The sequence below is a fragment of the Hypomesus nipponensis genome, chromosome 9 (genome assembly GCF_054491055.1).
Source record: "Hypomesus nipponensis isolate SF chromosome 9, ASM5449105v1, whole genome shotgun sequence".
Classification (NCBI taxonomy): Eukaryota; Metazoa; Chordata; class Actinopteri; order Osmeriformes; family Osmeridae; genus Hypomesus; species Hypomesus nipponensis.
This window is the reverse complement of record NC_140369.1, coordinates 20,069,870-20,091,259: the sequence shown is the minus strand read 5'-3', so window position 1 is coordinate 20,091,259 and position 21,390 is coordinate 20,069,870. Positions and strand designations below refer to the sequence as shown.

Here is a 21,390-nt window from a genome sequence, read left to right as displayed (position 1 = left end):
GGTTGGGAATGGCTTGTGTTTGACAATGAAAATGTTTTCATGTTTTGTAAGGATTGCCGCATGTAGTCTACGCGAAATAAACATTATGTTGCTTACTGACAGTCTTCTGTAATGTAAATACACTGTTCTTATAAAGAGTATATTAGGTCGATTTCATTAATGCCTGCTTAGGACAAAAACGTTACTGTAAATGTATGGGCAGGAGTCAGGGTTGCCAGCTCTGTGTGACAAAACCAGCCCAATGGCCAATCAAAACCAGCCCAAAATCAGAACTCAAAATATTCCCCTGCCAAACCATATACAGTGCTTTTAAAGTCCAACAGCATTGCTATCATTGCCAAATCTATTGTAATATCTACAAAGTAACACCAAATGTTTAGTATGCCAGCATTAAAACCAGTTTTCAGGAGATTTGCTCAGGAGACTGAGAGCATTAGGCACATGTAAATGCGCACAGGGCATGTGTGTATGTAGGCGTGCCCCATGTCCATGTGTGTATGTGCTGATCTGGAGTCAGTTTGGTAGGATTTGGTGAAACTCATAATTGTTCTTATTTTCGCCAGAATAAATTTGGCTAGTGGAAATTCAGAATGGCTGGTAAATTTAGAAAGTTACCAGCCACATTGGCTGGTGATCAAAAACGTTCATTTCAAACCCTGCCCACGATACAAACACTGTGTAGAATCATAAGACAATTAAGTGATCCACAAAATATACACATTGTTTTATTTAAAAATGTTTGCACAAAACATTAACAAAATAAATGGCACCTCAAAACTAGCACACAAGGGGTAAACTGTGCCAGGTTCACCCTTGATATGTAGGTCACACAAACTAACATCTGTGCCCTCAAGCTCCACCTCCAGTTTGGGGCTTCCGTAACACCACAACAACAGAAGGCTTATATTATATCAATTCAAACCAGCACCAGATCCCCTGACATATAGAAAATTAGGCTATATGGCCACAAATGCACTGTGATGTCTTTTTTGTTGTTGTCTTTTTTACCGGCCTATATCTATAAAGCGCATACGTATAACCGAGGGACTGTAAAAATTGATATGGGGGCCTTTTTCACCCACAGGCCATTCTGGCCTGCACTGAATACCAATACCATTCAAATCCCTGCAGAGAGGGAAGGCAAGGAGAATGCTAATTTTTCAATAGGTTCGCAGTGCCGAAGCAAGGAACGCAGCCAACATAGTGATAGAAGACGAATCCTTGTACGTGTGTGTGTGAGCCCCATATGTGGCTTTGTATGTGAATGGCAAGCGAATATAGTGCACTGGGGAAAAGTGGCTTAGTCCATGACAAAAAGGGTGCGTACGCCAAAGAGGGAGAAGTGTCAGAGGATGAATGAACTGCTGGATAAAAAGAAGAGATGACAAAAGAAAGGACTGAAAAATGGAAAGGGGGAAAGAGAACGTGGAGAGAAGGAGGAGTAAAAGGGAACATAGCGACAAATACATATACATCCAGTACAGGAAATAAATTACACCTGAACATGAAGAGCTTCAGAGGAGGATAAGTAACAAACAGAAAACAGGTAGAGTAGTAAAGGAAAGTAACTGGAATTGTATGCAGCCATGGGGGGGGGGGATTATTCTGTAACTATAAATTAAAAGTGATATGATCTGCTATAACAGCATAAAAACTTGGCGTTTATTCTATGATGTTTGTATGTTCATAAGTGTAAGTATAGTAAATTTACAAATTTGTGCGACTCTGGACTCACAAGTGTATGTGTATACGCACGTAGACTGTGCCTATATACGCAAGTGTAGGCACATATTCTTTACATGCACAAGTATAAGCACATGTTCATAAGGGTAGGAATAAGTGCAAGCTTCAAGTGCAGGACCACAAACAAAGTAAGAAGAGTAGGGGTTTTACTCACCGTGACTTTATGTTCTCCAGTCAGGTTGGGCCACTCACAGAGCAGCTGGCTTTCAGACAGGGTGAGGGCACAGGGTGTGTCCCCGATCAACACGGTGTAGTTCAGCCTGGAGTTCCCCGGAGCCGCCGGGATCAAGTTCTTTCCCTGGAGAGAGAAGTTCCACACAGCTTTAACCCTTGTGCCAAACCATAAAAATACAACGACACACACATTTGTACACACACATACGCAACAAGCAGACTATTGCAAGCATATCTTCCCGACCGTGTTTGTAGACTCCCTGAGGGATTTGGGTTTGGTGTCATCTAGTTCAGCCTAAAACGGACGCATACCTCCACACACACACACACATTCTGTCTTGTTGGTTGAGGTGGAACCAATTAGGAAGGGAGGGGAGGAGGTTAAATAGAAAGCCTCTAAACATCCCAACCACCCACAACAGTTCCCTTTACCCATAAGGCTTCGCAGGGGGGAGGGAATTAATTGCTTGGAAAAATCTGATGCACGTCTACTTTAGCTGTAATTATTTAAGATGCTGAATATTTTCCCTGCTTTCAGCTTCATTCCTGTGCCTTTTGAGCTTCTCTGCACATGGAAAATGCCAGAATCAAAGGTTCAATTATGGAATTTTTATTTAATGTTTTGCGAGTCACGATTTCTCATTTCCCTAGACCCTTTTTATAGGCTGATGAAAAAAAAAAGTTTAATTTCCATGAAATAGCGGTGTGATTCTCTTTTTTCTCTCACTCTCTGAAGTTCAAGAAAAAGGGTGCCATTGCAAAAAAAAGTGAGCAGTGAGGCAATGTGTGTTTAAATAAATACATATATATATATATACACACACACACACAGCACTCTGGTTTCAAAAGCATTTGGAAGTGTCTATATTGCAAAAGTAAACATTTGTTCGCATACTCCTTATCTGGATATAAGGAACAGTACAGGTAAAATATCTGTGGGTGCTTTTTACCAACACCACTTTCCAACCCTTATTTGGCTCTTAAAATACACTTTTGAAGTTCTATCAGTTCCTATCACTGGCTGAGATTAGGCTGAACCGGGTAGGGCATTTTATGGATACATTGACTCAAAGTGTTTGGAGGTGGAAAGAAATAGCTCCACCTGCAACAATTGTTGATGGAATCCTTTGAGAGTGAGGGGACAAAGTCATTTGATACATTCCAGACAGTCTACTGATGGGTAGGTGGAACACACCATTTGGAGAATGGCTTTTGAAGGTGATGCACAACAGGAATGTTGATCTTCTGCTCCAAAAATGACTCAATCATCATTTTGATCATTCTGCCTCGATCCTGGAGAGTACAGTATGCATCCCATTCTTCAGGTGTCCATAGTGGACATATGCTCTATCTTAGAGCTCTCATTCTCTCAAGAGGATTCCTCCAACTTCGGGCTTCCTACTGTAAAATAAACCCTATCTAAAAGAAACCATATCACAGTCCTTTATTCTTCTCTTGTTCTCCGTCACATCCTTCCTCCACACTGGGGCCCACCCTACAATGTCAGCTTTAGACGTTCACCTATATCCTTTTTCCCCCATATGCCCCACCATCAATTATGGCCTGTATATTCTTTACTATAACCTTTATTTCCACACTTAGTCCATATTCCTCCATGGTGGGCCCCTTCAGTATGTGTTCCACTATAGCCCTCCAACGGCTCCATCGTGGGGCCTATCTCTCATCTCCATATCGGCCTCTTACCTTGAGGATAAGTGGAGAGCCAGGTTTTAGCTCCATTATACCGGAGAGGCTGAGGGGCTCAAACACGGGGTCGGGGTAGAAGCTGAAGGTCTCGTTGACCACCAGAGTGGAGCGCACGTCGTCCATGATGAAGCCAATCTCGTCAGGGCTGCTGCCTGCCTCGTAGAAGCCCTTCTCTGAGCCAGCCACAGAGGGCGCAAGGCAGACCATGACTGTGTTGTTCAGCACTGTGCAGTTCTGACAGAGAGAGGCATAGAGGGAGCACAAGAGAGACAGAGAAAGAGAGAGAGACAGAGACAGAGAGAGAGAGAGCGAAAGCGAGAGATAGAGAGGATTACAAACCTACAAACCATGCTTTCTGTTTAAGGGGAAAAAAAGATTAAAGTTGATCTTTTAAGGTTATTTGTTGCTAAACTAGTATATAAAATGTATTAGAAACACAGCAACAACATTCTGCTGTGTACTCATGGTAGCTACTGTATAAAAGACGACAAGTCTTAGTAATAAACGCAGGGGCAGATCTACCGGAGTGGCATGGGGTGGCAACTGCCACCCTGTAGCCATCTTCCCCACTCCGCCGACCGAAGTTGCTTTCATTTGAACACAAGGAAGGCGCCAACTGACCATAGAAGGCTCCAACTCAAGGAAGGAATAGTCGGCACGGACAGCAGACCACACCGGAGGAATGAGGTGTTAAGCAATTTTCTATTAATGATTAAGAATAATTAGAAAAGTGCAGGGCTAACAGAGTTGCAACGTTAGTTTTTCTGTTGAATTAATGTTAATAACGTTAACTCGTGAATGCTTTGGGAAAGCAACAACTAAGATGACCATGGTAAGATTAGTTTGAAGTTCGATATTCAACAGATATTTGGACGCCCAGTATTGTGTTATTTTAACCAGTGTTAAGCACCGCTATGACCGTCCGCTTAGCCAATACTTTTGGCTGCCTAAACAACGCGTATGTTTAGGGATTATCAACAAACTACAAATTTCAAAAGTCAATAGCTTTTCAACAACATAAACTAGGAGCGTCAAAATAATGTTAAACTGTTGAAGACATATGCATTCATGCTGCACAGCTTTTATTCTGTTAATTTTCATCTCAGGTTATAATTTCTTTTTTTTTTTATTCAAAATAAATCTTCAAACTTCAATAGCTTTTTGGTCATGGAACCTATAATCCTCAAATTCATTTCAGAGTGTTCACTGACTATGCATACATGTTGCACAGCCTTTAGTTTTTTCATTTTTATCTCACACACTTCTGCCACGGGGTGCCACACCTCAAATCTCCTGCCACCCTCTTGCCACCCATGAATATTTTTCTAGATCCACCCCTGAATAATCATGGCTGATATCATGACCTTAGTCCCTGTAGAACCCAAAAAACTCAGGTTCGCATCTGCAACAAACACACGATACAAACAGCACCATACGGAATCTGTTGGATATGTTTGAGCTTTTTCATGAATAAGCCTTCAACCTCCCTCCGGCATGTTACTTATCACCGTGTGTTAGCGCCCGCATGCTAACAAGGTTTGAAACCGCACAATGAAACACGGAAAGAAACTATGTTTATAGGTCAAAGAAAATACACATTTAACTGAGGGGACAATGGAAATGAAGGGAATGTTTTCCTCAAGTACAGGGGAAGGGACGACTAGGAGAAAGGTTAGCCCAGCCCTGTGGTGCAAGGTGAGACAGGGATTTGCCAGCACTGGTTTATTGCTGGTTGACATTTCAAAGGTTAACCCGCTAAAAAGAGATTCAACATCAAAAACACACATAAACAGGCCTTAAGGTGAGTGACCGTTAAGTTGTATTTGGGTGTGTCTTTGTGTGTATGTTTATGCTTCCCCATTTTATCAATAACTATTTGTGCAGGTCAAACACTTACATTGGCAGACTTGGCTCCCCCATACTTAGCTCTCATCTTTGGCTCTTTGATGGTTGCCAGGTTGGTGCCAGTGATGGTCAAGAGAGTTCCACCACTGGAAGAGAGGAAAATAGCCACAACCAAATTACAAAACTGATCACGGATGAACAGCTCAGTAATGATCTGACACCTGCAAAATGGGCCCATTTGTGTGATATCTTACAGGTTTACGAAAGATCTCCTCAGAAAATGCACCAGATAACACATACGTTAATATATCTCCTTATTCCAAGGGAAAAAAAGTACCCTCCAGTCAAAGCATGAATGTTAATGCTACTCTCGCCGTAGAATTTGGTACCAATTCATTTTGCTCATTCTCAGGTAATGATAGAAATACAAGGACCCCTACTTGAATGTTAAAAGCTCATTTTGGCTTCAGGGGAGTGTCAAATGTAATTTTTATCCCTGAAATATCTTGCAAAAAGTAATTTCCCTCTTCACTTCCTTTTTAATGTCAATGTAGTTGGTCTACAGAAACGTCTGCTGTATATCACCTTGACATCGTTCTGTGGTGTTATTAAGTTATCACTGATACGTAGCGAGGAAACGTATCTCCCTTCCCAATTTATTTGTGGACTAATTGTATTTATTTATTTCAATTACATTACATTTACATATAGTCATTTAGCAGACGCTCTTATCCAGAGCGACTTACAGTAAGTACAGGGACATTCTCCCCGAGGAAAGTAGGGAGAAGTGCCTTGCCCAACATCATGTGCACCGGCCGGGATTCAAACTGGCAACCTTCAGATTACTAGCCCGATGCTCTACCCGCTCAGCCACCTGACTCCCTTTCAACAGACAAAAGGGAGAGACCAGCCAGGCAGAACATCTAGAAATGTGGTGCTATTTCAAAGGGACCAGATGGAGCATGTATCTAGGGAGAAGCGTCTAGGCCAACCCCAGGCCTTGTCTGGAGTTCTGGATGGTGTATTTAGGATGTTGAGGTGGTGCTCTAGAAGAACTTAAACTGCATAATATGCGCTCTCTATGCTGCACTGTGGATGTTTACAAGGAAGCTTTAAGTGTCTTATGAAGATTCAGGATGTAGGCAGATGCTGGTTTTTGAAACCATGTATGAAATAAGGTCACTAATGAGTGCACAAACAAAATTGCCGCGGAGATGTAAGTAGAGCTTTCAACTGGCCTAGAGTAGCACTTCCTTCGAGACTAGTGAGCCACCAAACAGGAGGGCAGCAATTAGGCAAAAACTTAATTGTTAGACAATACAAATACACTATGGATCGGAAGTTTCCAGAACAGATAATACTTGAGTAAAGGCCCCGTCACACCATAACGTTCTGGTCAACGTTCTAATCGTTAAATTTTGAGCGATCTAGGGCGAGGTGGACACATCTGGCGTGTGACTAACGCGTGACTAGCGTGGGACTGACGCATGAGGAGCGTGTGACAGCGACCAAGTAAGACCTCCCTGAAAACTATTAGCATGTGATAACATGTCACTGGCTCGCGACAACGTGGGCCTGGCGCACGACGAGCAATTAGTCTACATTAGACAAGTGTGTTGAGGTGTGACTGAGTTGTTCACTGCAAAGCAAAAGAAAAATAACAACCAAGTAACCCTAGGGTAATGCCAGTCACAGTAAAACGTTCCACAAATGTTTTTCAGCGTTATCCAGCGCTTAAAATTAAATGTTGAAGAACGCTGGTCTCCATGAAAACTTTTGTGCATGTTCCAAACTTTTTTGGGGGACCAGCGGTCTCCGCCAATCACCGCCGATTACCGGCGTCACCAGCATCCAACACTCTTCTGGCGCTATACCAGCGACCATGGATGATAACCAACGTTTCCTCTAACGTCATAGAACGTTGACCAGAACATCATGGTGTGACGGGGCCTTAAGGAAGCATTTACGGTACTCCAGTTTCTTGGTCATGCTAGTGAGTCTATTAACATCTCAATACATTTCCTGCTCTGTACACAACTTGCTGTGTGCTTCCTTGCTCTGTACATTATAGATTCCAGCCTTGTGCTCCATTTCTTTTGAATAAGCTAAACAATATTTACAGGCATATCTACCATATCTACAGCACACACAATAAACTGTAAAAAAATTTTTTTGCAATATAATGACTGTCTCAAGCAGAGGCATTTTAAAAGGAAACTAGACAGATGTGAAAATGGAAAAAGTTTAAACTCAGACAAGGGATGTGAAGTAACTTGCATTGCACAGGTCTGCCCTTGAAGATGGCCACCTCCATTTTACACACATAAATGCCTAAAAAAGAAGCAGCACACCCCTTATTTTTACTATTCAATTGATTTGAGCTGGAGGGAAGTCAACAGTGTCATTAAGCAGGTAGCAGAAAGGCTAAGATACCCCAAACACTGGGATTCGTAACAAGTCTCGATGGGCATGAACATGTATTAAAGGTCAGCAAGCCATTCGGCTTCCAGGCGCAGTCTTCGTGCCATCATGTGTCTTCCTACCTAGCAATGCTCCAGTCAGGTTCAATCTTGAGGATGGTGGGGTCATCTGTGTAGTTGAACTTGACCTCGGGGTTACGCAGCTCGGCGGCATTGATGTCAACCATGACCGGGGTGTTGCCTGTGGTCTGGCCTGCAGGCGTCACACACACTATCTCCCTGGCGGTCCGTCTGAAAGATAAGAGGGTTGATGTGCCATATCAGTGATGCGAGGAGCATGTCATGCACACACATAAAACACAACCACACAGGAGTGCACCTACCCACAAACTGACACGCATGCAGAAACACACACTATGTGTAAAACCGGAGAGCGTGCCAGCATCTTTCTGGGCAAGCCAACTATGGTTTCATCAGCCCAAATTACAGAGGGCTGCTTCAAAGACCTGCTCCCTCCCGCTCTCTCCATCTCTCTTTGACGGATTTGGAGAGGCAGAGCACGCCGGTCATCACTATGTGATGCAACTCCCCGCACATACACTCAGCCAGATGTGTGGTGCTGTGAAGGTTTCTGCTGCTGGCAAAAAAACTTTCCACTTTTCTACGGCTCCTTAGATCATCGCTCCTTTGAGGAAATTTGTTTTTTGTTGATGGCAGAGCAGAGACAGCAAAGACTGGCTGATTCATATCATAATCTATGTGTGTGAGTGCATGTGTGTATGTATATGTTAACATTTGTAAGTACATGTTTGTTGCATGGACAGATGAATAGGCCTGCGTTTATGTCAGCAAGTACACAGAGAGATTGCACGTTGGCATATATGCCGTGATATTACAGAGACTCAATTCACTCTGCGTATATCTAGACAATACACAATGCGTGTCCACTACTTTCCACATAAATTATTTGTCTGTGGTGAAAATCAAGCTTTGGGAGAGACATAAGAGGGATGGGAATAGAGGGAGGGATGGTAATAGAGGGAGGGATGGAGAGGGCGAGGGATGGATGGAGACAAACATTCTATTGATACACCTGCATCTCTGGAGGAACTAAGTGGAAGGCAAACAGGGATAGTTTTATCTGTAATTTTTTTGCCCAACGTGTCCCTGTTGTCTCATAAGAAGCTATTTTGATGCCCAGTCTTTCACTGGGCCTTTGCTGAAAAGGTGTGCACAGAGAAGCAAGACGGGGGAAAAAGAGAAAAAAAAGAAAAACAAGCAGAGGTTTTTGGCATTCCGCTGTCACGTTGCCACGGAAACAGTTCTCACAGCACTCGGGTGGCGCTCATTCCTACTGCATGCCGTATATATTTTGACAAGGTTGTTGTCCACCACCACAAAGAATACAAAGAGAATAGGAGAGAGGGAGAAAGAGAGAAATTGAGGTAAAGAGAGAACAAGAGAAAGAGAGAAACTGAAGTAAGGAGCGAAAGAGAAAAAGAAAGAAAAGTGGTTGCAGAGGGAGATAAGGGGATGAATGACTTGGGTAAATAGGCTTTGATTAAAGCGGTGGCCTGCCTGAATGCTAAGACAAAAAATCAAAAAAAAAATCATCAGTGGGATGTTTCTCCTACACTGTGAGGTACGTATGTCCATGGTCCATGGTGATGCTGTGAGAGACTGCTGCCAGCGGGTACGCCAGGCAGAAGAAGAGGTCCTTTGTTTGCCATGGGTACATCTCAATAATCAAACGTAGCACCCTTTTCTTGAGGCTTTTCCATTGATAAACAAAAACATGCCAACAAAAGATTCTGCTTGAGGGCTGTGATCACGGGTTGTGTGAACAATCTGTGCACCTGAAGAACGCAGAGGGATCTTAGCTCGCCATGCAGCGGTGCCACACATCCGGTGACTCATACCGTACACATGCTGGGTGAATTCACACATGGCTTTTCAAACAAACCCGATTGTAAGAAACCTTGACTGAATATGACAGTAGTTCGATTTGTAGGACAACCGGTACACTGGTACACTTCTAAAAGGGCTTTCTATTCACTGCTTTCACTCTCTATTCGGAGAACAAAATCCCTGAAAGGGGATATGTTGTTTTTGGGGGGGATGTTGACATATTCTAAGCAGTGAGTCATACCCACCGCCATCCGAGAGCACGTGTTGACATTTGTGATGAGACCAAACTGTAAGGCTGGCAACTCAATGACAGTCCAGCAGTCTTTCCCACTACATAAACCGATGACTGGCAGTATTGCAAATAATGTTTAAATTTAGTTTAACACTAAAATGTAGATTTTACTTATCAAGAAACCAATAGATATCCAGTATATACCTGCAGAACCAATCAAATGATCTATATCTGTGTCCGGCTGTTTACGCCTATTATCCATATCCACCAAACAAAGACCCCCCCCAAATAAAATGTCACCTCTTACCTCTCAAAGTGGCAAGGGTGGAGTCCTATTTTGACCATCACAGCACTTCCTGCGTTGAGGTGGCTCCCCTCAATGGTGATCCTGGTGCCCCCGGAGAGGGGGCCGTTGGAGGGCTGCACGCGCATGAAATATGGAGACTGAGGAGAGACCCAGACAAGACAGAACAAGTAAGTTTGCTTTTTGTCATGTTGTATTCAGGCAATAATGATGTATTCAGATACATATAAAGATTTAGGCAAACTTAAGATGCTTATAATATTGTTTTTTGGAAGGCAATACATTTGTTGTGGTATTGGTGAGATGGATGCAGTACCATAATCAGGAACCTTAGCTAGCTCAGACACTCGAACATAGACAGACACAAACAGATAGACACTTACCACAAATGTGAAAGCTTTCGGGGAGATGGCTTTGTAGTCCAGGTGTGTGCAGTCCCTCACACACACCTCAACATGAGCTTCCTGAACTCTGTAACCTGTTGCGTCATTCAGCTTACACACAATCCTGATGAAAGGGGAATAGAGGGAAAGAGAGAGGTACAGTTATACAGAAATTTAGGATAGCAGTCTTTTTTACAAAACAAGAAAAGAAGATAAGGGAGGAAAAAAATTAAGAGGGGGGGGCATTTCTAAAAGTCAAAACCACTAAATACTAGCCATTTGAAACACCTTTGACATTACTTATTATTAGGGTATTAGGAATCACTTGAGAGAGAGAGAGAGAGAGAGAGAAATAGAGAGAGGACGCAAGAGCAAAATTGAGAAAAAGATAAAACAAAGTGAGGTGACAGCGAGAACAACTGCATGCCCATAGCCAACCGAATTATCAGCCCTGTCCTTGCCCCAGACCATACTACTCCTGATAATCACCCCTTGCGCTGCCAGTCACAGTCACATAGCTGTACCCTAATGAGAGCATTTGTGTCCATATCCACTTCACCTGGAGTGCGAGGGAGTGGGCGGCTTGATCTTGTCCCTGCATAGGTGCATTAGTGGATATTATAAAACCATAAGCCTTGTACTTGGCCCTGGGCAGTAGGCAGGCCAAACGAAAATCCATTTGAGGAGTGATTGACGATGAGGGGGAGTGTCAGCGGAGGTGGTGGGTAGCCCCCTAGGGGCGAGAGCACACTCGCGGAGAACAGACGGGAGCATGCGCGCACACTCACGAACGCACATAGAGGAATGCACACGCACACCTCATGTTTCACTTGCCACAAACACACGGGACTGTTACTTAGCCAGAGAGAACGAATGACAGAGAGAGAGAGAGTGTGTGAGAGAGAGAGAGAGAGAGAGAGAGAGAGAGAGAGAGAGAGAGAGAGAGAGAGAGAGAGAAAGAAACAGAGAGAGAGAGAGAGAGAGAGAGAGAGAGAGAGAGAGAAAGCGCCACAGCATGAGCGAGGAAAGAGCTGGGTTTAAGTGAGAGCGGCTGATGAATTGAACAAGCTCATATCCTACCCATCTATACGCTCGCCACGTCGATGAGTTATTAACTCGCCCCCTCGCGCCCCCCCCCCCACCTCTCATTTTTGTCCTCCCTGCAGGTGGCCACGGCAACCGCTCTGTTCACTGAAGAAACGGCACACACTTGTTATCATTTTGTTTACCTGGCTGTATATGAGCCATGACAAGGGAGGTTAGGACATATCTGGAGATCCAATTGAACAAATGGAGCATTTCTTGCTAGCATCATTAGCACTAAGCTAACACAGTTTAACTGTATGAGGGAAAGAAGCTAGTGTGCGTGTACATTTAGGAAGAGATAGAATCTCTGTCAGGTTTTGAAGTGACTGCCAGTATCTGTATGAATACTACATTTGCTGCTACTTGAACGTGGGTGCGTGCATGCACTGCCACAGTGCATACGCCTGTATTATACCCACACACCTGTCTCCATAAAGAAACAAGTGCATGTATGTACATTGGACTGCGTGTGAATACAAAGCCTAAGCTCCACCCAACTCCCCCTCTCAAAACCTGCTCAAACTGCTCTCTTAGAGACAAGAACGCATGCCCTCCCCTGACCTACAACCCTGCCTGTCAGATAAGTGGTCTCTGGCCCGCCTCCTTCATTACAGCTCACAGCTGGGGGCGTGGACAGCCATGATGAGACCCAGGCCATCGCTAATCGCTACCTACAGCTTACACCACAGAAAGCATGCCATCGCACCATGGCAACAAGCGAGTGCCGATATGGGGTCGGCAGGGTCAAACGGCAGGAAGTGACGAGCAGTGTGGTTGAGAGGGAGATATTTGAAGATTTGTTTAAATATATTGCATTTCTAAGATATGTTTTTTCATATTTTAGGATGAGATCATTCGTAGATACTGCAGCGCTTGGTGAGTGATTGACGCGGTTCTCCTTTCTATGAAAGCTAGACAGCAGTTTACTTTAACAAGCTGCAGTTGTCCAGGGAAGTTTGAAGCACCTTGGGCGGCGAGTTTGAACCATTTGCAGACTTTCTTTTCCTTTACTGACTACTCGGATTTTGGGTTACGCTGTTGGATAGAAGTTGTCAGTCTGGAGGTTTGGGAAGGATAAGAAGAGAGTTTGGGGAGTGTTCGCAGTTGAGAAATATTTTTTAAATATGTGTATGTGAAATAGAAATTGAAAAAGAGAGACTAAGAGAGAGAGAAACGGTATAGAAAAAGAGACGGATACAGCAAAAAAGAAAACATGATCAATGAGAAAGATGAAAGACAAGAAATCAGAAAGATAGAGAGATTAGATGGAGCGAAACAAAAAGACAGACACAGTGAAGAGAAAGACACTCACTGCTCAGCACTTATGTACTGCTCCTCTACAGGATTGCAGGCGACCTTGCCGATGCGAACCCCCGTCTGGATGTCCTTGAACTGCAGGCCCAGGTTCTCTCCTGTGATGGTCAACATGGTACCTCCCTGTCTGGGCCCTGTCTCTGGGAACAGCTGTAGAGTGGAAGAGAGAGAGACAGAGGAGAAGGGTGAGGAAAAAGCCACGCCACTGTGATTAAATAGAAGGGTCAGCAGTCAATTTCTTTGCAGCCTGAAGCGCTCGATACCTGTCATTGGGAATCTGAACATAATCCAGTTTGATCCTGAAACACAAATTTAACAAAAACAAATCCCCCCCCCCCCTGCTGCACCCCAATTTAAAATTATGTTAGTGGGGTTCTTTTGGTGAACTTTCAACATTCATTACTGTGCCTAAAGGGGCACGTTAATGGACTCCCCACATCTGCCTCTGCCTGTCGCCTCCCCCCACCGCCAAGTTTTCTCCGCCCCTTCTCTGCTAATCACGGTACCATTCATTTGGCCCAAGCGTAGACAATGGCCCTGTCCTCATAATTCATCACTATCATGATTAAGGCCCCAGTTAATTGGATTAGTAATGGAGGGGAGGGAAGGGGGGAGGGGAAGGTCTGTTTGTCTCTGACCCCTCCCCTTGCCGTGTTCGTGTGTAAGGTGGCTTTTTGACCTCACCGTGTACGGTGAAATATGGACTGGGAGAAAAATTGCACATATTTCTTTTTGTCTTTTAAACACATGCACGTGCACACACACACACACACACACACACGTACGCACGTGCATACACATAGCTTCAGCTGCTTACCTCTCAATAACCTTATCAGCCCCCCACCAAGCAGATGAAGAATAATCACTGTTGCTCAGCCCTGGCCCCTTTCAAACACAAACACACAGGAAATATACCCATCCCGCTGCCCTTCTTGACTGCTCTTGTGTGTGCGTGAGACAGACAGAAGAAGCGCGCGTGCCTACGCACAGCAGGGTCATTCTAATGTAATTAGTGCCGAGGAACGGACTACCAGTCCGGGCGACAGGTGTGCCGTGACTCAGCACTAAAACAAACACTGGTGACTGAGGCCTCGGAGTTGGGTGGTCTGTGCTAGAACGACATAATGCTAAAATGACAGGTCATTTTCTCTAAGAGCCCGACAGCGGTTGTGGCCCAATCTGTCCCTTCTGCCCCCTCGCACACAAGAGAAACTGTTGCTTTGCAGTCAAGCAACAAAGTTCCTGAAGGCAGTCACATGCAGTTTGCCATAGCTGTGGTATGCCACACAAAGAAGTCAAAATGGATGCTCTGTCGGAGAAAAAAAAGATGTCTGTGAAGAAAGAAAAAATGGATTCTCTGTCTGAGGATTTCTTTTTTTCTCCAAAGAACAACAGCGAGCACGGACGAGGCGTCAAATGAAACACTCCTGCTGTTATCATCAAGCGCACTGCTGTCAGGAAACAAAGACTCAATGCTTTTGCGCACATGCAAGAAATGAGACACTTTTAAATTGCAGTTTCAGCTTGGCACAATTCTGTCTTTGTGTGAATGTGTGTGTGTGTTTGTGTGTGTTTTTGTGTGTGTTTCAATGTGCAGGGCCTATTGTGCTGGATCAGTGTGCAGGCAGCGTGTGTGGAGAGATAAGATCTTGGTAACAACTGGAGAGGCTGATGCTGAGATGGAACACACTAGCCAGCTCTCTCTTATCAGTGATATGAAAGAGAGTGACTCAAAACAGAGGCAAAGAGAGGCCACTCAGAGAATGGAGAGGGAAAGAGAGAGAGGGAGGAAGTGAGAGAAAGATAGAACAAGAGCAAGAAAAAGATTGAGAACTAGAGAGCCCAAGAAAGCAAACAGGAGAAAGAATGAGCAAAAGAAAGAAAGAGCAAAAGAAATAGCTAAGAAAGAACAGATAAAAAGAAAGTGGGCAGGGGGTAGGGGATCTGAGAGGGAGGAAGATGGGTGCCAACAATTCTGGATGTGTGAAGGTTGGGCACAGAATCAAACTGGTGGTTACACGCAGTCTTTAAATAATGTTGTTCGACAGTTGCAGTCAGGAATGCATTTTGAAATGTTAACGGAGAAAACAGACTAAATTCCATTAGAGCATTAGTAGAGAAAAACTATGAATAAAAATTTAACACAATTTACTTCATCTAACACAAGCAACATTTCAATTTGTAGCTGTTGTAATTGGGACTGTTTTTCTGGGCCTGTACCACATTGGTGGATGGGGCAGTGCTGGAACAAGTGTCCAATCACTAGGGCCAGATCAATACACCATCTAACAGAAGGGACATCTTTTTTCCCTCTCCAAGCATCGGCAGTGGTAGGAGAAAAAGGTGTAAGGAGAGGGAGAGAGAGGGAAAACATGGAGAATGGAAGAGAAACATGGAGAGAGGGACTTAGGGAGAGAGGGACTTAGGGAGATAGGTAAAATGAGAGATAGACGAGAGAAAAGAGAGGGAAGAGATGGGTGGGAGAGAGAGCTAGAGAGAGAGAGAGAGAGAGAGAGAGAGAGAGAGAGAGAGAGAGAGAGAGAGAGAGAGAGAGACAGAGAGAGAAAGGGAGAAAGGGAGAAAGGGAGAAAAAGGAAGAGAGAGTGGGTGAGAAAGAGTCAGAGAGGGAAAGAGAGATGGAGAGGGAAGAGATGGGTGGGAGAGAGAGCTAGAGAGAGAGAGAGAGAGAGAAAGGGAGAAAAAGGAAGAGAGAGTGGGTGAGAAAGAGTCAGAGAGGGAAAGAGAGATGGAGAGGGAGAGGGGTAGGGAGTGAGATTGAGAAAGAAGGAGATGGGAGAGTGTGAGTGGAGGAGAAAGGTAGCGATTGACTGAGATTAAGGGAAAGCAATGGGGAGGCTTTGAAAGGAAGATGGAAGCTTCTCTTAGTCTCTGCAGATGGAGGAGAGATGTAAAGAAAAGATAAATGGCAAAGCAAAGCAGGGAGAGTGAGGCTAACCCAGCCATGTTAAACAAAAAGCTAACATTTCAACATAACATGTGAGGCTGGGGCAGTGAAAATCAGACGTCTGTCACTGCAGTAGTTCCAGACCAATCAGTCACACATACACAAAAAACACACACAGGCATTTTGCTCCCCCCCACGCAGCTCTGATGTTCATACAATCATATACACAGGCATGCACATACATACACACAATAACAAAGTTTTAATTGGTTTCCAAGGGGTGGTCTTGATGTTCCTCTGTATCCTCCTGGCGAACTGGGCAGCTAGATGATGGATGATGGTGGCCGAGCAGAAGCATAGGCCAACACTGTGACAGTGGAGGCAGTGCACTGAAAGTGACACTAGGTGCATACTTCAGACAAACACACACACACACACACAGTACTGTACTGTATGTGTTGAGCTAGAGTTGGGTGTGAGTCTGTGTGTATTTATTCCAAGGTTTAGCATGTGCTTGTGTGTTGACGGTATGTGGATGTATTTTACAATGAATACAAGTCTCAGGGGAGAACGTTGTTTTCTTTTTGTTTTCCTTTTTAGAATGGGAGACCAATTAATCTATAGTAGAATGTTGGGGGTATATGAAAATATTGCTGGCCATCTAAAAATACCACTTTCTCTCGGGACCAGGCATGAAAAACCACAAATTAACCAATACTTGCTCAGTGCCCGTCAGCGGTAGTTGCACCCTAGAGCAGTGCCCATTAGAGGCAAATAATATTGCAGTGTCTGTTGGTGGCTTGAGATCCATGGCTCAATCATTTAGTGAAGTGAAACATGGCGGTGATTGTGTTTAAACATTTGTAGGTCTTTACCAAACAGCAGCACATACATGTTCTTTGGTCCCGATCAAGACACCTGACGACTTCCAACTTTATACAATGTCCTGTTCTCCAGAATATCATGGCACAGACGGACATGAAGAGATTCCAGAAATTATAGTTAGATATTCGGTTAAAGTCAACAGACATTTGCTGTGGATGTGTTGTTCACTTGATAGGGGTTTAGCATTAGAATTTCTAGTACAGTTCTTGCTAAACCAGGACACAATAAAACCAGAAATGTTTAATGCAGCCCACAGATAGACAAAGGGCCAAACCTCTTCAGTCTGGAACCAAATTTGTGTTTTTTGACAAATAAGGTTAGGAGGCATGGTAATATTAATACAAAAGGGGGGGGGGTTGCTTGAGTATTAGTAAGTTCCAAAGGGGAAGTGAAAAAAGGAGGTAATTTTTTTTTGTTGTTTTTTTGTTTTTTACATTACATTTTCTACATTGAAATACGTCAAAGGTGGAATGATGAGGATCACTTCCACAAAATGAAGTGGACGGTGTCGCCCAAGTTCATTGACCTTGTCTTCTTGCCGTCTTGGCTTTGTTCCCTCCGTTTGCCTATCCTCCTGTCACTCACTTTCTCGTCTGCTTTACCCTCTTCCTACAATCTCACTCCTGTTTTTTGGACTCTGCGACCACATTTTGCCCTTAGGCCAGGATTTACCCCGCAACACCCCCACAAAACAGACAAGCACAGTCCTACTGCCTTACCTACACACAAACACACCCCGGCTTTTACCTAAAACACATGCACACACACAACCCAATTGCCTCTGCTCGTTTGTTTCAAAGAGATAACCGAAGCGTGAGCAAGACTAGCGGATTTATCTATGTGGCAGTGACCCAATTATCCAATATCTCCATTAAGCATTCAGAAACAGGGGCTCTGTGTCAGACATGAGACACATTGAGAGGCAGATGAGGAGAGACGCTCCTTTCCAACGCAGCGAGCAGGCTAACAATAACATAGCACATATATTTTACGCATATTTAAATATGCATTTCATTCTCAAGACTCTGAAAAAGAAGGCTCCGCTTCATCCGAGTGCGACAACCAGAATGAGAAAATGGAATGAAAAGACCAGAGGGAGGGAGTGGAAGGAAGGGAGGTAGAGTCTCTAAGTCTAACAATGATTGTGAGACAGGGCACGATTCTGTATTGGGGGAAAAAAATCGGGAGCTCACTGCTTTTGAAGGGCTATGGAAAACCTAAATATTTAAATAAAAGAGTTCTAAGACTGAAAGAAAGACAGTTGTTTCCAGAACACATCCCTTGGTTCGAACACAGGGTGCGCGTGTGTCTACTCTGCGCTCTGACGAGCACAGCGGGCCACAGTGGGGACAATGACCCGGGTCACAGTGAGACGAGGACCACCGCTATGGTTAACCAGATGGGCACGCCACGGTGTTTAGACACCTCGACACGCAGAGCCTGTCAGACACTCTGACACGGCACACGCACGCACAATCACAGACACACACAGAGAATAAAAGTAAATTAACAGACACAGACGGCTACTCACACATACAGCTACCTTCTCACCCGCATGCATGCGCACACACACAAGCTTGCGCGCATGCACACACATTCGCCCACATGCACACACAGACGGGGAGGGTGTCTGAGTCCTTCCCTTCATCCCTCATCATGTCAGTGTGTTCAGTGAAGTCGTGGCGTCTCCCCCCTCTGTCCAGCCCATCTGTGACATGATGTCTCTGCGGTGCCTTCCTCCTCCTCCATCTTCTTCTCCTCCTCCTCACCCTCTGTCTCAGTGTCCACTCCCATCCCCTACTCTACACTTTTTGATCAAGGTCAGGACTATACGTCCATACCTCTACACAAACACAGCTGCTGTTTGGGTGAGGGGGGGTAAAGTATTGTTTGACTCGCTCAATCATTTTCACATCTTTTATTTGTATTGTTTGAGGCTCACCTGTAAATTACCGTATTTTCCAGACTAAAAGTCTCTTTTTTTCATAGTTTGGTTGGTCCTGCGACTTATATATCAAAATATATATAATTTAACATATTTTTAAATATGTTGATATCAACCAAAATTCTATGGATTCAGTGATGTGGAATGAGATCAGGAGCTTGGTGAACTAGCTTACCGGTAACTTGCTTGGACTCGCTAGCTTGTTATATTGATTTAGCCTATTCAGCCTCCCAGGTATGTACTTTATACTATTATGTAGATGAATATCTGTTAATGTGTAACATTAACATACTGGAAACCTATTCAGCATGTTGTTCTGTGATTTTGTGAAATACATTTCTAAATAAATACAGGCCCCTGAAACATTTTGCCTGACATTATTAAAAATATATCTTGCTCATTGGGCAGAATTGGGGGGAAATGTTACCCCTAAATAGAACTAAAGTAGAGCATGATGTCTGAAATCATGGAACCTTGTTTTTGTCAGACTAGTTTGATCTTGCTTTTGTCTTTGCATGACACTGACAGTAAATGCCCATCACGGCTGTGTATTTCCAACAGGTAGCTACTCTCTTTAGACACAGTTGATAGTTGTCTTCATACTAAATAAATTTCACCCACAATGCACAGCAGTTGAGGTCACTTCCTATACCTGGGTTGAGTTATGTTCACACAAGAAACAAACCGCGTCAGGGATGCACTCGAGAGCCAGACAGAGTTCCCAGAGAAGTGTTTGGCTCACCAAACAAACCCGACTAGACAATAAGAAAGCTCTCCAGGTGTTCTAGTCAAACAGACGGAGTAAAGAATCAACTTTTAGGTTCTGAAAGTCAGGGGTGTCATCCTACCTTGGTGATCTTGGGGTGGGCACAGCGGCTGTTGCCGGCGGTGGCGTGCATCCAGCTGGTTTCGGGGGGCGTGCACTCCTGGCGCAGCGAGCACTTCTTCTCTTGGACGCACCAGCCGCACTCAAAACGGGGGTCAGCCTTCAGGCACATACCGCAGCTGTCCCGCAGGGCGTAGCACTTGTAGAGGTGAGCTGGGGGGGCAATGGGTGGAGAAGGGGGAGAAGGTGGAGGGGGGGGAATGAGTGGAGTGTAAATTGGTAGAAGGGAGTGGAGGAAATGGAAGATGGAGAGGCGGAGGGAGAGAGGGAGTTGAAGGAAGAGGTTGGAGGGTGGAAAGAGGGAGACAGAGAGGGAAAGGGAGAGGGGTTTATAGAGCGCAAACGAGAGCGGGAAGAGAGGCAGAACAAAAAAGGGACAGAGGTCGGAAAGCGTGAGAGAGGGACAAAGAAGAGGAGAAGGTAGGAAATACAGAAAAATCATTAATGTTATTCTTTTACACAACACACGGTAGGGTTGAGGCTTAAAGGCAGGGCAGATAAGCACTATACATGCACTGACTATCATATCATTTGTGATGAAGAGCATTCTTTAAGAAAAACCAATAAACTCCAAAGTTACCAAAGTGCCCTAGCCCCTTAACTAAAAACATGAGAATTTTGTTTTCTCTTTTTTATCCTTATCCCTCATCCCAAAACTAAAACAGGGCTTGGGGGAATTCTGAGGAGAATAGTTATATCCCTTCTCCAAAATCCTATTGGTCACGCTGCTGCTTTTAAAGTTAACCCAGTGCAAATGATTGCGGCCCTAATTGAGTGATTTAATAACATTAACATATCACCGTTAAAACAAAGGTGCATCACTGTGGTGACACTAGATGTTTATCTTAGAAAAAAAGATAAACAGAAAAAGGAGGATTAGAGAATGACTAAGATATGCTGTGTGTTGGATTTCTTCCTCAGGGCAGCAACACAGATATGGAATGATACAGTATCACACACTGGTGGGACAAAGATGGATATCATTCAGGGGTGCAGTATGGTTGCTTCTTGGTAAATGTTCATAGGAAAGTTAATCAATTAATTTACAAAGTCAACAATATTAAAGGGGGGAATATAATTATTAAATAAAAATAACATTATTTCATTTAAGAGCATATTCTTATTAAAGGCCCCAAGCAAAGGGACTATTTATTCTAGAAAGTCCTAATTATTTACATCCTTACGTCCTCATGCCAACACACCACCCTTTTTGGAATAGTTTTAAAAGGGGGATTGACTTTAAATATTAGACTGATGATTGATAAAGTATTTTTCATGCCGTGGATGTACAGCATTGTATCCCATATATGACTACAATGCTATTTTTATTTATTTGACATTACATGTTATTCTTTTAACAGAGACTTTTATCCAAAGCAACATTAACTAGTGCAAATACACATTTTTGTAGAAGATCAAGGATCAGAAGTGCATATTTCAACAATATGTATTTACTAGCTGCATCACAAAGGAACTATGTCTCTTGCTAACAGATGTGGTGAACAAAGACATACTGTACTGTACTACCTAACAAAAATAATACAACAATAATATTACAGTGACTACAGTGCATTGTAGTAACTATCTCCCTCCCTCTCAATTGTTTAAGTATTATAGCAACAATCTAATCTTGATTACAGTGGCTAGCTCATT

The 21,390-nt window shown here is 43.8% G+C and overlaps 1 protein-coding gene across 2 annotated transcripts in view; it reads right to left on the bottom strand.

Annotated features, from left to right (window-relative positions):
* The window catches only part of LOC146273438 (plexin-A1-like), a 159,491-nt gene that overhangs the window by 18,540 nt on the left and 119,561 nt on the right, over nucleotides 1-21,390 (bottom strand). For both annotated transcript variants that reach the window (XM_084704296.1, XM_084704297.1), the window contains exons 12-19: nucleotides 19,700-19,890; nucleotides 13,115-13,266; nucleotides 10,717-10,840; nucleotides 10,337-10,473; nucleotides 8,013-8,180; nucleotides 5,522-5,615; nucleotides 3,622-3,858; nucleotides 1,898-2,041 (exon numbers count right to left, since the gene is read on the bottom strand). In XM_084704296.1, coding sequence (XP_084560422.1) covers nucleotides 1,898-2,041; nucleotides 3,622-3,858; nucleotides 5,522-5,615; nucleotides 8,013-8,180; nucleotides 10,337-10,473; nucleotides 10,717-10,840; nucleotides 13,115-13,266; nucleotides 19,700-19,890 — 1,247 coding nt within the window. The remainder of the gene's footprint in view (nucleotides 1-1,897; nucleotides 2,042-3,621; nucleotides 3,859-5,521; nucleotides 5,616-8,012; nucleotides 8,181-10,336; nucleotides 10,474-10,716; nucleotides 10,841-13,114; nucleotides 13,267-19,699; nucleotides 19,891-21,390) is intronic.